This window comes from Antennarius striatus, chromosome 4 (assembly GCF_040054535.1).
Source record: "Antennarius striatus isolate MH-2024 chromosome 4, ASM4005453v1, whole genome shotgun sequence".
NCBI classification, from domain to species: Eukaryota; Metazoa; Chordata; class Actinopteri; order Lophiiformes; family Antennariidae; genus Antennarius; species Antennarius striatus.
Genome location: NC_090779.1, coordinates 15,633,769 through 15,649,130, shown reverse-complemented (window position 1 = coordinate 15,649,130; position 15,362 = coordinate 15,633,769). Strand labels below are relative to the sequence as shown.

Genomic DNA, 15,362 nt, shown 5'->3' with positions numbered 1-15,362 from the left:
TCTGCTGGCATTGACTTAGGGCTTCTGAAAGATCAAGTTTAAAAGTGAGAGAAGTGTGCAAGTGGAAACATCTCTTTTTCATCCCTCTCTCTTCCTTCCAGATGGAAATGAAGATATCCAGTAATGATCTTTAACCGCATGGATGCTAGTGTTGTGAGGAAGATACAGCTTAAAGCCATGCGCACGCACACACACACGCACGCACACACGCACGCGTCTCTGTATGTGTGTGTTGTGGCTAGTAGGTGGAGATCATAAAGAGCCTCTCTGAGGCTCAAGCAGTGTTCCTGCCTCCTCTCAGCACCTTTGTTCCCTCTCTGTGCCTCAGATTGATGGCAGGGGAAATCAGGCTCACAGTGAGGGTCCATCCCTTCTCCTGCCTATTCCTCCCCTGGATGTCCTGGCACTGCCTAATGATAAATCGATCACTTATTGCCATGCTTTAGAGCCAAAACAAAAGGAGCTCGTTTAAGTTAACATAGAGAGAGGCAAGTTTTTATTTCTAACTGGGCATTGTGAATTCTGGCTTCTCTGCCAGGGCAAATAGCTTTAGGGGGAACAAACATAAACATGCCAACAAGGGCCAACTGAGAAATCCCTCAATAAATTAAAGGACTTAAATAAAATGAGAAACACACCTCTCCCTTTATGGTCTTTCTAAAGCTCATTTTGATAATCTGCCATGCTGCAAAACCTGTTGGCACCCCAAAGGGTTCGAGATATATCCTTCATTTTCATTATGGCATGTGTATTTGATGTCTGAGCTGGGGATACAGACTCATTTCCACCCAACCACAAAGACTAAATACTCTATGTACATCTATTGGTTTGATATATTATTTCCAAAGTCATTGCGATTTAAATCTTTTACCAGAAGTTGAAATATTCAGTAAGGTCCCAAAATTTAAATGAGGCGAGGAGCTGAGATGCTAACAGAACACTTGAGAACAAGTGATGAAAGCTGTGATAAAAGCTGCTTTACTATTTGAGTGTAGCAACAATTGATTGGTGCCGTGAAGGATGCTCCACGTATGGGGTTCATTGACCAATCACTGGTGTGTAACTTCTCAGGTTTTAACCTTTAACCTTTCAGTACCTTCAGTGCTTATAACTACAGTGGAAGTGATGCTAAAAAAGAAGTACTAGGTTGTTGTTTTTTAACCAATATTTCCTTCCTTGAATTAATGGATGGATGGATGGATGGATGGATGGATGAATGAATGAATGAATGAATGAATGAATGAACGAATGAATATGGAGCGATGCAGCAGCTTCTAGCACAGTGAATCAAAATGCTGCTGAGCTCTTATGTTCACTGAGTCATGGACCAAACTTCCCACTGTGTCTTCTGCGTCCCTCCACATTAGATCATTAATCACAGAGCAGTAAGGAAAGTAAAGAGTTCAGAGCTGCAATGGAGGCCTGGGGTCAGTCGATGGTGGCCTCCCCAGCCCATAAGTCCCTGGTTGGTGTCATTATTCTGACATTGTTGTTAAGGTGAGAGCTTTTGATGCTATTGATTTGGGAGGAGGGTGAAGAGGAGGAGAGATCGATGCGGTTGCTGATTCATCAGCATCACAAACCCAGGTTTGCTGAACAGCTTGCTTTTGTCCTGTACTGTGTTAACAAAAAGTATGTAAGTGTTCAGTGCAGTATGTGACTATAGCAGTCTTGTCCAGTTAATAATTAACACTAAATCACAATGTGGAGCCACCCCCCCCCCAGAGAGCAAATCCAAATCCTCCTATTTCAGCTTTACACTTACAAAGATTCCACCTGTACACATAGGTATGGGGCTGTACTAAATTTGCAAGCTTGGGATCTCTTTGAGTAGGAAACTAAGAGTTCAAATTAGTCATGGACAAACTTTAGCAGCTGTAGCAGTAATCTCTGTGTACTACCCAGGTGAGGGAATTCCAGTCTTCCCAGTCAGGGTATCTCCTCAGCATCCCTCCACTCCATCATTCTCACTTCACCCAGAGCTCCAAGGGTTTCCTTTGGGGTATCTGCACAGGCAGTGTAAAAGTGGAGGAGTATCAGGCAATCACATTGTTATTACAGGACATTAGAGAGAAGGGGTTAAAGGTTGATATCAGGTTATAGAGGAGCAAAGGTTAATTGGGTCCAACACGCAACAGACTTGATTATTGTGAGATAAGTTCATGCCCTTAATATCTTCTGTGGAAAGGTGATCTTTGGATTGGACATTAAAAAGGGAGAAATTATCGAGGAGTGTTGACCAGCTTCGGATTTTATTTGGTGGCTTAAAAATGATTGTGTTCAAGGCTGAACTGTGCCTCTCTGAAAGCGCTGTGTACATGAAGTCTTTGTTCAGTAATACAGAGGGTTGTTTTCTGTACAACTGCAGCTGTGCATAAAATCACAAATGCATATCTCCGTAAACACAGTCAGTGCACACACAATTGTGTTTCATTGAGCTGAAACAAGAGATAAAAAGCCCATCACTGTCATTTTGTAATTCTTTGTCCCATTTGTTTTATTTTTTATTTTAGTTTATCATCCGTTTCATAGAATGGAAACAGTAACTTGATTTCTTTTCATCCCACTTTAGGAAATACAAATGACTTTAGTTTCGACTCTAAAATTGTACAGTGTATGAAGTGCATTTAGTCGGAGGACAATTGTGTGAATATACCCAATGCCCACACATGATGATGAAGTAGCTTCTTTGAGGTTCTCTTGGTATCTGCCATCCCTGGGCCTGGTCTTAATTTAAAATTCAATTATTTGAGTCAAGCTACCAGCATTTAGCTGTCCACTAATTTGTTCCAGACAGAAATATCTCAAAACCTATTGAATGGAAATCTCCTCAAAGCCAGTTCAGTTTTAAAGATGTTGACATTTTGGCCAAAGCATATACGTTTCAAGTGCTACATTTAAAAAAACAAAAGAACAACTTATTATAGTTTAAAGTATTTGGTATTTAGTTTGTAATTAAAGTATTTATGCTGGTAGCTTCAAGTTTGGCGGCCCTACTGACTTCTCATATTGAACATACCGAATATGAACACTCCTCTCTGTCCTAATAATCGTGAATTTCCCAGTTTTGGGTCATTAAAGTATATCTATCTAATCAGGTAGTGAAAAATGAAGATTGGCTGTTATTCTTTGTTTTTTTTGGGGGGGGGGGGTGTCCTAATCTTATGGACACTGGATACTGGTTACGTGTCATTGGTTGTCCATCACATTAAAGTGATTGTAATGTGTCAAAAAATGCACAATCTTATGCCTTCCTTCCAGACATGGTGATTTAAACTTGTAAGCTTTATATGTTTTGTCATGACCAGTAGTTCTTTTACTTCCACTCAAGTCAAAATAAGAATTTATGTGGCATGAAAGAAGCTTGTGCCCCGTGTCACTTCTTTCCATCTCATTTTTCAGTCCATATACAAAGTAGTTGTAAAATCATTACAGTCTGTCTTCCAATGCAAATTTCCCTCTCAATAATGTGCCTTCTGAACCCATGAAAACAGGCACTGGAGGAAGATGGATAGTGAGGCCAATAATGCAGTTAACTTTTCACGTGTTTGCAGACAGATATTTTCTTTTAATGCCTCTTAATGCCTTTATCATGACTTATGAGCTTCTCTATAGCAGACATTAACATATGATTACCATCACAGTGCTAATGGGTTTGTCTGTTGTTCCTCTCTCTGCTATACTGCTTCATTGCCTTTTCCAAGTCTTTCTTCATCTTTTATCTTCCCTCTTTTTAACATTTGCTTCCCCTCTGTTTGTCTCCCTTTCTTGTTCTTAATCATGCTGACTTTCTCTCCCATCTCCTCTCCTCTGTTCGTCTCCACTCTCACCCCTCCGGCCTCACAACTCCCAAGCTAAAGCCCGACTCCCACACAGTAATATTGCTTAATTATCAGTGGTCCGTCCAATGATATTCCAATAACTCTATCCCCAGTGCTTGATCTGTGTCACTTATTTACTTCATTTTTCATGTTCTTTTCTATTTACTTCTTGCTTCTTCTCCATCTCCCACTGGTGCCCCCCCCCCACCCCCCTACCATCCTCTCTCTCCCACCTCCTTGACTCTTCTCTGGTGTCAGAATACTTGTATCACTGCCTCCTCAAAGCCCCTTGACTCTTCTCTTCTCCTGGTAAATAGGCAGCCAGCGTCTGAGCTAGAAGCCCACAAGACTGCTTCTCATCAGGCAGCCAGGTTGTTGCAGGACATTTCTTGCATGAGGTTTTCTTATACAACCTCTACTGTTTCCGTCTTGGCCACATTATAGTTACATTCTGTTCCACTGGCAAGAAATCAAAGCCTTCAGCTTATTCCACATCAATGTGTCTTTCAGTTACACGCCTTGCCCATTACGAAGCAGGAATGGTGTGGTTGACAAAGTTAAAAATCTTCTTCTGTCACCTACAAATCCCTGCAGCACCAGTGAGCCATTGGGGAGATCAATAATTGAGAGCCAACATTTGTTTGAGTATGGATGTGTGCTTGTAAGCAATCTATCTGATGCAAACATCTTTCTAATGTGTGTGCAGATGTGTGGTCGCTGGCAGAAAAACGGATCGGTGGTATTGTCATGGCTCTGATGCATCAAATACACACATACTCTCCACTTTGTTCCCTGTAGCTGTGTACTTATTGGGGTTTCTCTGCTTGTTTACTATGTTGTTTGTTGTTGATCATTTAACTACGGTTACCTGGGGACATTTGCAGTGGCAAGGCAGGGGAGAAGCAGTCGCAATTGTATTGCAAATCACAGGATTTATGATGTGCAGGTTTTGATTTCAACACCAATTCTCATGCAGAGGGATTGCATGCAAAAACCCCAGTAGATCCGACTGGAATCATGAATCAAAAGCCCAAATCTCTCCCCTTACATGGGTGTGTTTGTGCTGTGAAGTAATGCTTTCTGCTAGTTTCTTGCTATGGGACAAGTTAACTTATTCTCCTGTTCAGTTTGTTGGTTTTTCATTCAATAAATTCCCTTCATGAACTGACCTTTGGCTTTATAATGGCTGTTTGTTACTGGTTGCTTTTATTGTATGTTTGAGCTAACTGAACTCGACTGCATTACAGCAGTTTAGTGCATTATGGGAATCAATAACACAAATGGTCCACTCACTCACTTACTGCCTTTATGGCTCAAGTAAACCCCAGAGGACAGTTCATTTAAGCAACTGTCCACACTTCATCATCATTATCAGCCTCTGTACATAAGGTCACACAGAGTTTTCAACCAGTTTGATAAATGTACATTCATTTAGAAAGTACAATATATAATATTTTAACATAATATTTATATAAAATATATACAATAATACATCAGCAGCTTTCATGAAATCTGAACCCACAATGTCAGAGGTGTTGGATCGATTTGATCTAATCACGTGTGTTTTTCCTGATTGTTTTCCAGGGTTGGTCAAGCTCGGAGTCCACTGTGTAACCTGCCAGAAAGTCGCCATAAAGATCGTCAACCGTGAGAAACTCAGCGAGTCGGTTCTAATGAAGGTACGCTTATCTTTCAACCTTTCATTGTTTTTCAGATTTACAGGTGGGGTTGTTAAAGTTGTTTTTCCACATTATTAATTCTTTGGTTGCTTCTAAAGGTAATGGTATTTTGGTTTTACGTATTTTTTGCTTTGGGTGTTTGTAAAGACCAGCATGACTAAAGAAGCAAAACTTTTCAGACGGTCTTTATGTTTTATATCAATCAACATTCACATTTTTAGTAACTACATACCCACTTTTTTGCCTGACTGGCCCCCAGAATCTACAGAAGCCAAGTTGACTGAAGCAAATCTAAGACTTGGACTGTGTCTGAGTTGGGACGTCCCTGACTGAGACAATTCACTGGCTGTCTGGGCCGAATGCCAGCTAGTATTTCAAAAATCTAAATTTGAAGGAGTTTTATGCTTGAGTGGCTTTTAAATTTGTACATACGCCAATTGTTGGTGTTGCAAAAATGTTATAATTGACTGATTAATTTCATAGTGAAGTCTTGTCAACGGCTGTTTTTCACCTTTGGATATGTTGAAATGAAGGAGTAAGATGTTTGTTTAACTCCCCCGCCAGAAGTCAAAGCCTCCAACAAACCTTGGGGTACCACAACAATAATGCAGGTTTCTTTCACTGTAATTACTATATCCTCAGTCCAAAACACCAAACTCTTCTGGGGACCACATTTTATTTTTAATTTTGCTGTTAATCTCACAGCCCCTTCTGGAATGATGTTTTGATGTTATGTCCCAGGGCTCCTGCTGAGCAGCTTGATTCAATGCCCACTCAAAGATACACTGCAGAATTGCCCCTATGTTAATGGAATAGCTGTAAAGAAACCAAAAGAGAGCAAGAAGATAAAGAACCATGGAAATTCTCTTTCATAGGACACACAGAAAGGAAATCACTCACTCTTAACTTCTTGCATTTTAGCTGGAAATCCGGAAGCATGAGGGTTTTCTCAGGGTATAGGTTATCAGCAAACGGAAACCCCTCCGTATCACATCACTTTGAAGCAGCATCATTAGACTTAAGATGAAATGCTCTCTGTGCTCCGATATTTCTGCTTGATAAACAGACAGTATTAATCAGCATCTTGCTCTGTCAGCGTCTTCCCAACTTCTTTTCTCACTCCTTGCCATCTCTCTCTCTGTAAGTCGCCATCTCTCTCTCTGTCATCTCTCTCTCTATCTCTCTTTGGCTCAATGTGCAGTCTAATATTTTCATGAGGGAAAGACAGGTCATTTCAGTCGCCTCAGCAGTGACACGTGTATTATTAGTTATCACAGAAGCAGTCATTGTGATAAGTGACAGCGGAGCTGAAGGTAGCAGGATGTCCAAACAAAGTCCAAGCCTAGGTGTTTCGCTCTGGGTTGTCCTGTAGTTTTTCAGAGAGACGCCAGACATTGACGGCTTTCTGACAGGACCAAGGCTTTTGCTGAAGCTGCAGTTCACAGCCAATTACTGAACTGAGCTGCTGTCACATTTCTCTCAACTACTGGCCCCACGGCGCGAGTCCTGGTTGTGTGTCTGTGCCAGCAGGTTTGTGCTTATATATTTCTTTAGGGAGTGAAGTATGTTGAATCCAGGCATAATTATATCCCCCCTCCCCCAAAAAAGGACAGTTTGGGAATGGATGTCAAAACAATCATTGCACTTGTAAGTCTTTCAAACTGAATGCTGAAATTTCTTAATCAGGTGCTTTCAGGTTTAGATACACAAGCATGTGTTAGTGTACTTGTACGTAATGTCTTGTGGATATGCTCATTTGCTCAGTGGCCTTTGATATGAAGCTGCCTGAAGCCTCTGTTTTAATTCTCTACTTTGCAGTAAATTAGGAGGAATGACCCATTCATTATGCAACAGTATTGATCAGGACACACTTGGCATAACATTGGTCAAATTCTCTCTTTCTTAGGTTCCTGCTGTGAATGGACAGGTGTGATTTTGACTAAATACAAACTTTCCCATATTCACTTGTTGTTACACTCCGCAATCTGATGGGCCTGATCGCCGGCGAGCCTCTGCGGCCGTCAGGCTGACTGATCAGGCTGCGCTCCACTGCAAGCCTCATACTGTGAAATGTCACCTTTTAATATGTTAATGTCTTGGGTCCCCGTGGTGCCATTAAGGGGGAATCTGACTCTCCTGGACAGGTGTGTGTATGTGTGCGTACATTGCTAGTATCAATGTATGCATATGCATGATACATACACAGTTCTGTCCTTCTCTTGACTGTGGGTCTGTAGAGTTGAGCTAATGGCTTGAATTAATGTCATAGACTGACTGGTCGTTCCTCCGCTCCCTTTGAGTTGAACTTTTTAAAACTAAAGTTGAACCCTCGGGCCCACAGGCTGTGAACCAAGAAGACATTGAATTGTCTTGGATAATAAACTCTTGTATGAACTTCTTGTCAGTTTGTTTCCAGGGGAAAAGCCTTGACTTCTTCAAAGAGTAAATGTAGCCCTTTTTTTTTTTTTTTTTACAACTCTGAGCAAAACCTCAACATGGAGTGACTTTGAGGCTGCCCATCATGTTTAAAATTACATAAACAAACAGAGAAAAATAGATAAAGGATGTGATTGAGACCATGGAACAGATGACACAGGAAACTGATTTGCAGTACTTGCAAGGGACTTCAGAGAAAATACCACACATTGATTCACTAGCTCTTATCCCTGAGCCTAAGTGTAGAAAATAGAAGTTTGTAAGTGGAAATTATGCTGGAATTGTTATGATGCCTTGTTGCCAGACCAGCCCACTACAATAGCAGTCATCCCAAATATTTTTAATTAGAACAGTAAAAGCAGTCAGTTCAAAAAAATCTGGTTGAATTAATATCATTAACAAATAATGAAAACCAAAGTTGACATTATACAAAGAAAGGGGTAAAAATGAGCAGGAGCATTTCCCCACATACTTTGTTTTTGCGGGATCAACACAGCACTGCTATGGAATTCTGTGCACACAATGCCAGAAGAGGCGGTGTGCAACAAGGACATTACCACAGGAAATAATGAAACTACAGATAAATAGAATAATCTATTCATAATTACCTGTTACAGTAGTTAAAACAACGATGAGCCAAAAACCAACAGTGTGTTTATGGTCTCAAGGGAGTTTTTAATGTTTCTGATTCCTAGACGACCTTTTTTCAGCCTCCCTCTCACTGTCATGCCTCTGTTCTGGGGGGGTGATGACGTTCCAAGAGAAAGGTAGGAAGGGTAAAAGAGAGCAAGACTCTGGAGAGAGATGGAAACCCCGCTGCGACGAGATAACATGACTTAGTAGGTACACCTAGGTCTCCTCTGATATTTCCTGTTGAGCATGTGTGTGTTTTGTTCAATGTGACATTCACACACATGATAAGGCCAATGTGAGTCGACAGGATTGTCATCAAAAAGTGAAGTTTAAATGAATCATTAATGAGTAACAAAGAAAGACTTTCTCTGGCACATGTACAAAGAAAAGGTCAGCTTCAAATTATGGCACACGACATCCAGTATAAAACATGGTTTTAATATAATTTTTTTTTTTTTTTTTTTTTAAATTTTATATACTGGTTTGATCCCCGAAGGGAAATTAAGAAAGCACACTCTAGCTACTGATTACAAACGCATGCATACATATTTGTGAGTACAGGCCCCTGTATCACACACACACACAAAGGGGCCTGTAGGCATGCAGGGGAGGTAGAGTGGCAGGCAGCTCCTTCTTGGTGCGCCTCAAATGAGCAATTTGCAAAGGGGACGGCACCTTGCTCAAGGGTGCCTCGGCAGCTATTTACAGAAAAATATCACAAAGATAGCAATTTAAAAAAGAATTTTTAATTCACACAGCAATTCAGAATCAGCAATCCTGTGAAATAAATCCATAAATTCAAAAATTATCACAAATCAGAAGAATTTTAGAAATAATGGTATAATTTTAAAAAAATATCCATACATGGTATTGATATAATAAATATACAAAACCAAACTACTAATGTTCGTCATTCCTTCACTTTGAGATGCTTGTCATTTCATATTCTTGTCATCACACAAAAAAGCAGATTTTCTCAGATGCCCAAATACAAGCAGGCAGAGTAGATTATTGTCTTAATTAAAGAGAATCAAAACAAAAACATATTGCAAAACTCCCAAGCTCTTACTGTAAGATAATGGTAACCCCCCTCCCCCAGATAACAGAGTTGAATGAATACCACCAGCTAAGGTACGGAAAAATATATTTCTGACACCGCAAGATTTACTGTATCATATTTTGTACCATATTACCAATCATTATGCTGAGTGGAACAACTTCTCTAATCGGTTTATTCTAGGGGTGACTTCAATTGTTGATAGCCCCTAGCACTAACAACTAGCAGAGGGTTTAGGGTATCTTTAGCATGCAGCAGTTGGTTGATGCTGCTAATGCTGGTTCTGTTTCTCCCCCCTGAGCCAGGGAGCTGGTGGCGGCGGCTGCTGCTGCTGTTGGGATAAGGACAGCTAATTAGTGTGTGTGACTCTCTCTCCTCCTGAAGCAGCAAAACTTCAAAGTCACTCTACTGTCCCCAAGCCCAGAGAGTGAAAAAGGAAAGGAAAGGAGGGACGCGGTGCAGGATGAAGAGAGAAATGAGGGGAGTGAAGAGTGTATCTGTGGGGAGGATTGGAAAAGATGGTGAAAATGAAGGGAGAACACTTTGGGTGGATGTCTCGTGAAGAAGATATTTCTACATAGCGTGACTGTTTTTGATGATGGCTTTGGTTGGAAAGTAGCGTTAGCGTGGGGCGGTTACTGTGTTTTGCTGACTCCATCCTTGATGTCAAACATAACATTTCAGATAAAAAATGAATTTGTGTGTGAGAGAAAAAGAGTTGGGAGATGAAAAAGAAGGCTGTTTAATTGCCCCCTGAAGCTAATAATTTCAGCGCTATGCTAAGAAGAGCTGAGAACAACAATACAGTACCAGAGCTGCATTACAGCTTGATATATAATGAGAAGGATTAGTCTTTTTTTCTTTTTTATTAATTAGTACATTAGAAGTGTTTAAATATGTTCTTAAATGATGTAATTTTGCCTGTTCTGTACCAGGAAATGAATGAAACTATTTAATCTGTGTATCTACAGTCATTCGGCTATATCTACAGTCAAAATAATAAAACATAAGGGACGGGTTCAAATGGAATAATTGCATTACATGGTGTGTCTGTGTTTTCTGAAACAATTTAGACATTAAAGGCAAAGAAAATAAGGAATACAATTCGAGCATAGCAACAGACAGGTAAGAAGCAGAATGTCATGGCCGAAGATGAATCACACAAGGTCTAATCTTGTTATCTTGACACTTCGGTGGCAGCTCTGTAGCTTTCTCTCTCTGTCTTCTCTGCTCTTCCCTCCTAATGATTATAGATTGGCCATTCTCTCCTAACTTTGATGTGTCACAAGTGGATTGGATACAGAAATTCCTCCACTAGGCAAATGTGGTGCTTCAACTTTACATTTGGGTGGGCCTTTGTGCACACATATCTGTGTTCCAGCAGTGACATTGCAGGCACCCCTAGAAATAAATAGGTTTCATATCTTGCGCCCCTTTGCACTGATCCATCAGCTTTATGTGGCTCTTAGCGGGAAGTCAGGGCTCAGCACATATTTTGGTTATAAGAGGCCACCTGCACAGAAAAACCTCTCTGATGTACATCAGATGTGTTTTCCACTGATGGTTGATGTATGTATCCTTTCAAATGTTTGGTGAATTTAATCTCAATAAATACATTTGCATTCTGTTGTTGGAGTTCAATCAAAAATCATTTTGTGAAAAATGATGATACCTTGGAGCAAGTGCCGTATAATCTCTTTCATGCTTTTTATGCAGTCATCTTTCCTGTTATCACATATTTGTTTGTCCTTATGCCTTCCTCCCTCACAGATGTAAAAGCATAAATAATAACACAGTAATGCATGTATGGATTTCCCTTAGCCTGTATGGCCTTATAGAGCTGTTTGTCATTAGTCAATATGAAGGTCAAGCAACATTCTGCATCCCTATTTGTTTGATTTGATTTTGAAAATCATGTTTATTCATAACAGTCAAATTACAAAATAACCCCGTTGAGACAAAGTCCAAAAGAGATTCACGTAAAGAGGATTTACAATAGTACTGCGCATTTCATTAACAAAGAAACACATCGAACCTTTTAACATTTATTAAACTGAAAAAAGTTTTTTTTAAAAAGCAGACAAATTAAGAAAAAAAAAATCTGTTTTCCACAATCATCTCTTCTACAGTTTTTTCAATCCATAGACCTCTTTGTCTGTAAATACTGGTTCGCCACTTTTTGTTTTACTTTTCAAATAAAACATGTTGAGGTCAGGAAGGGAATTTTCTAGTTTTGCCCTTGAACCTTTTGTGTCTTGTAGGAATTTTTTAATCTTTTGCGAATCATATTTTTCTGTTACGGCCTCTTTCAGACTGTTGTCATTTTCGTCCTTATTTAATATTCAGTCAACTCCCCCAAGTCAATGAATGTAAACTTTTTCTCATCTTTATTGAGTGTTTATGTATCTCTACAGAAATGGAAGTAAGAAATAGATTTTACTTCCAGGTATACAGGTGAACAGCTTTTGGCTTCACCGGTGCCACATTGCAGTGTGAGACATAAGACATCGACGAGACTAGAGTGAAGCTGTTCTGGTGCTCACTGTGGTGACAAAGCCTACCAAACACAAAAGATGTAATTTGACTCACTAACATCTTGTATGTCTTATCAGGATGAAACGGGGCTTTCAGATAAAATTAATAAATGGAGGGTGGCAGAACATGGAATGAAGCAAGATCCCCTTTGAGCTGGACAGGAAATGGGCAGGTGTCTAAACTGATGCCGTTTATTCCTCCTCTTTAAAGGAAGCCCCCCTGTTGTCAGAAAGACAGGAACTCTGTGCTTATTGCCTTGGTATATCTACCTTCTTTTTTCTTTTTCAGCTAATGGCACATTTAATCCAATTCATGTGACTGTGGTGGTTTCAGCCAAGTTACCTATCAAAGTTTAGTCTTTGTTATAGGTTGTTGTTTCTTCTTCTTTTTCTTCTTTAGGCTTTTCCCTTCAGGGGTCGCCGCAGCGAATCAATTGCCTCCATCTAACCCTGTCTTCTGCATCCTCTTCTCTCACACCAACTACCTTCATGTCCTCTTTCACTACATCCATAAACCTCCTCTTTGGTCTTCCTCTAGGCCTCCTGCCTGGCAGTTCAAAACTCAGCATCCTTCTACCAATATATTCACTATCTCTCCTCTGGACATGTCCAAACCATCTCAGTCTGGCCTCTCTGACTTTGTCTCCAAGACCTCTAACATGTGCTGTCCCTCTGATGTACTCATTCCTGATCCTATTCTTCCTGGTCACTCCCAGAGAGAACCTCAGCATCTTCATCTCTGCTACCTCCAGCTCTGTCTCCTGTCTTGATAACTCTTCTATCACACATCACACCTGACACTTTCCTCCACCCATTCCATCCTGCCTGTACACGCTTCTTCACCTCTTTTCCACACTCTCCATTGCTCTGGATTGTTGACCTGAAGTACTTAAAATCCTCCACCTTCTTGATCTCTTCTCCCTGTAACCTCACTCTTCCACTTGGGTCCCTCTCATTCACACACATGTACTCTGTCTTACAAACTCTCTACCTTTTCATGTCATAGTTCCAACATTCAATGTCCCTACTCTCAGTCCTATACTCTTGGCGTTCCTCTTCTCTCTCTTCCTACGAACACACTTTCCTCCTCCCCTTCTTTGACCAATAGTAGTCCAATTTCCACCGGAGCCCTGTAGGTGAACAGCACCGATGTTGGTTGTTGTTAACCTGGGCCTCGACCAATCCGGTATGGAAGTCATATTTGATTTGATTCGCATGTTTCATTTGGCAAAAGTTTTACGTCGGATGCCCTTCCTGACACAACCTTCTGTATTTATCCGGGCTTAGGATCGGCACAATAAGACACTGGCTTGTGCCCTCTTAAGGCTATATTGTAATAGGTCGTTTATTTGTTTGTTTTGCACTGGGATTTCTGACCTCTTTATATTACCTGTGGACCCACTGACGTGTAATGTGTGCTTGGTTCCTCTCAACCATTGGGTGTTGTGGTCATATTTTATCTGTCATGTTTGAGTTGGGACTGATAATTGAAAAGCTACATCATGTCCCCTTGAGAGAAAAAACCCCCCTAATCTTTATTTTCAAATCTTTTTTGTCATCAGTTTTTACATCATAGAAAGTCCAGCATCGTTCATCTCAACATTTTCCCTTATCAGGTTGAGTTAATGAGGGTTGTTATTCTTCTTTATAATGACCTGTCTTAGATAAATGAATTAGCGTTGCTTTTTCCTTGTCTTCTATAACATTGATAGACACAAGTCGGAGGTTTGGAAAAATGGTTTATTAGTTTGGTGTTGGGGCAGTATAGAAAAACCTGAAGACTGGGGTGATTCTCACACAGTCCTGATACAAATAAGGAAGCATTTCACTGATTGTATTACGTGTCACCTTGTTGCTTTGTCTATTTATGCATCATTTTCATCTTTGTTATCTAAATGTTGTGAAGTTGTTCAGAGTTAACAGAGTTAACACTTACAAATACACACATGCACACATACAAACATCGACATGTCAATTTCACTAATATTAGACAATTTTAGTCCATTTGAAATGGACTAACATAAACATACTAAACATGTCATATTTTTGTGATATGTAAATAGAATTAATGTACCATTGACATAAATATGTTAATTTCTGTGAGTATCACCTTAATACAGCTGTTGTTCTTACTTAGTAATAATACGCCTGTTAGCAAGGTGTGATCATTAAGTTTGTAATGTGATCAATCAATCAATCAATCAGCCATACATTTGATTATTTTAGCTGCTGAAAATAAAATTTTAAATTGCCTCATAGCCGACAGTGTTAATAAGTTTGAGACTGATCCTGTATTTTTTAGATGTTGTGGGAAATGCATTAACAAGTTTGTCTTGATCATCTCCTTCATCTTAGCCCCTGTGGGGATTGTTTGCTAATGAATTAACATGCTGTCAAGAACATGCTCTTTCTCCTTCCTTGTCTCACTCACTCTTTCACTGTACATATAAATTAAGCACTAAGCCATATGTATATTGTATGTATAGTTTTAGACATGATTTGTCTTTCTTAATTATTATGGATTTGCAGTATAATGATAACTAAGTGTATGCATTTTGTGTAAATTGCTATCGGCCTAAGAGATAATTATCAAGTGAGAAGACAGACTCCCTGATTATTAGAGCCATTACAAACTTATTTACAGAGTTGTGAGGTAATTTGTGTTGTTTTGGTTGACCGGTCTTATCATCTGACCTATTGTCCCATATTGACTCCTCTGCTCTGCTAACTATTGACCACGTTCATGTAAAACAGAATAGGGCACTAGTTCATATGTGTAGATAATTAGAAAAAAGTGATTAGTTGTCAGCTCATCACTTTATGTATGCCTGAACTGTTACACTGAATAGTCTCTATTACTCTTGCATTTATTTCTTTGCTTGAGTTGTCTTTGCTTAACTTTGTATTCTCCACAATCAGCACCATCTTTGCATGTCAGTTAGTTTTTGTCTTATTTTTTACTCAGCTCACTTTCCTCATAAACTTGCCAATCATTTAAATAACACTTCCATTCATAAATGGATGGAACTTTGGACACCAAAATTAAATTGAAGTGTGTTAATGCATATCAGTTCATCAGGAGAGACAAGTAAAAGATGGAATATGGTATCTCAGAAAACATTCTGGAAGACTATTATCAGCGGCAAGATATATCCACCAGTCCGGACAGTGGTGGTGGTGGTGGAGGCTGATGAGGTTGGTG

The 15,362-nt window shown here is 39.8% G+C and overlaps 1 protein-coding gene across 4 annotated transcripts in view; it reads left to right on the top strand.

Annotated features, from left to right (window-relative positions):
* Positions 1-15,362, top strand: part of brsk2a (BR serine/threonine kinase 2a) — a 148,110-nt gene that overhangs the window by 82,929 nt on the left and 49,819 nt on the right. For all 4 annotated transcript variants that reach the window (XM_068312921.1, XM_068312918.1, XM_068312920.1 and 1 more), the window contains exon 2: positions 5,406-5,500. In XM_068312921.1, coding sequence (XP_068169022.1) covers positions 5,406-5,500 — 95 coding nt within the window. The remainder of the gene's footprint in view (positions 1-5,405; positions 5,501-15,362) is intronic.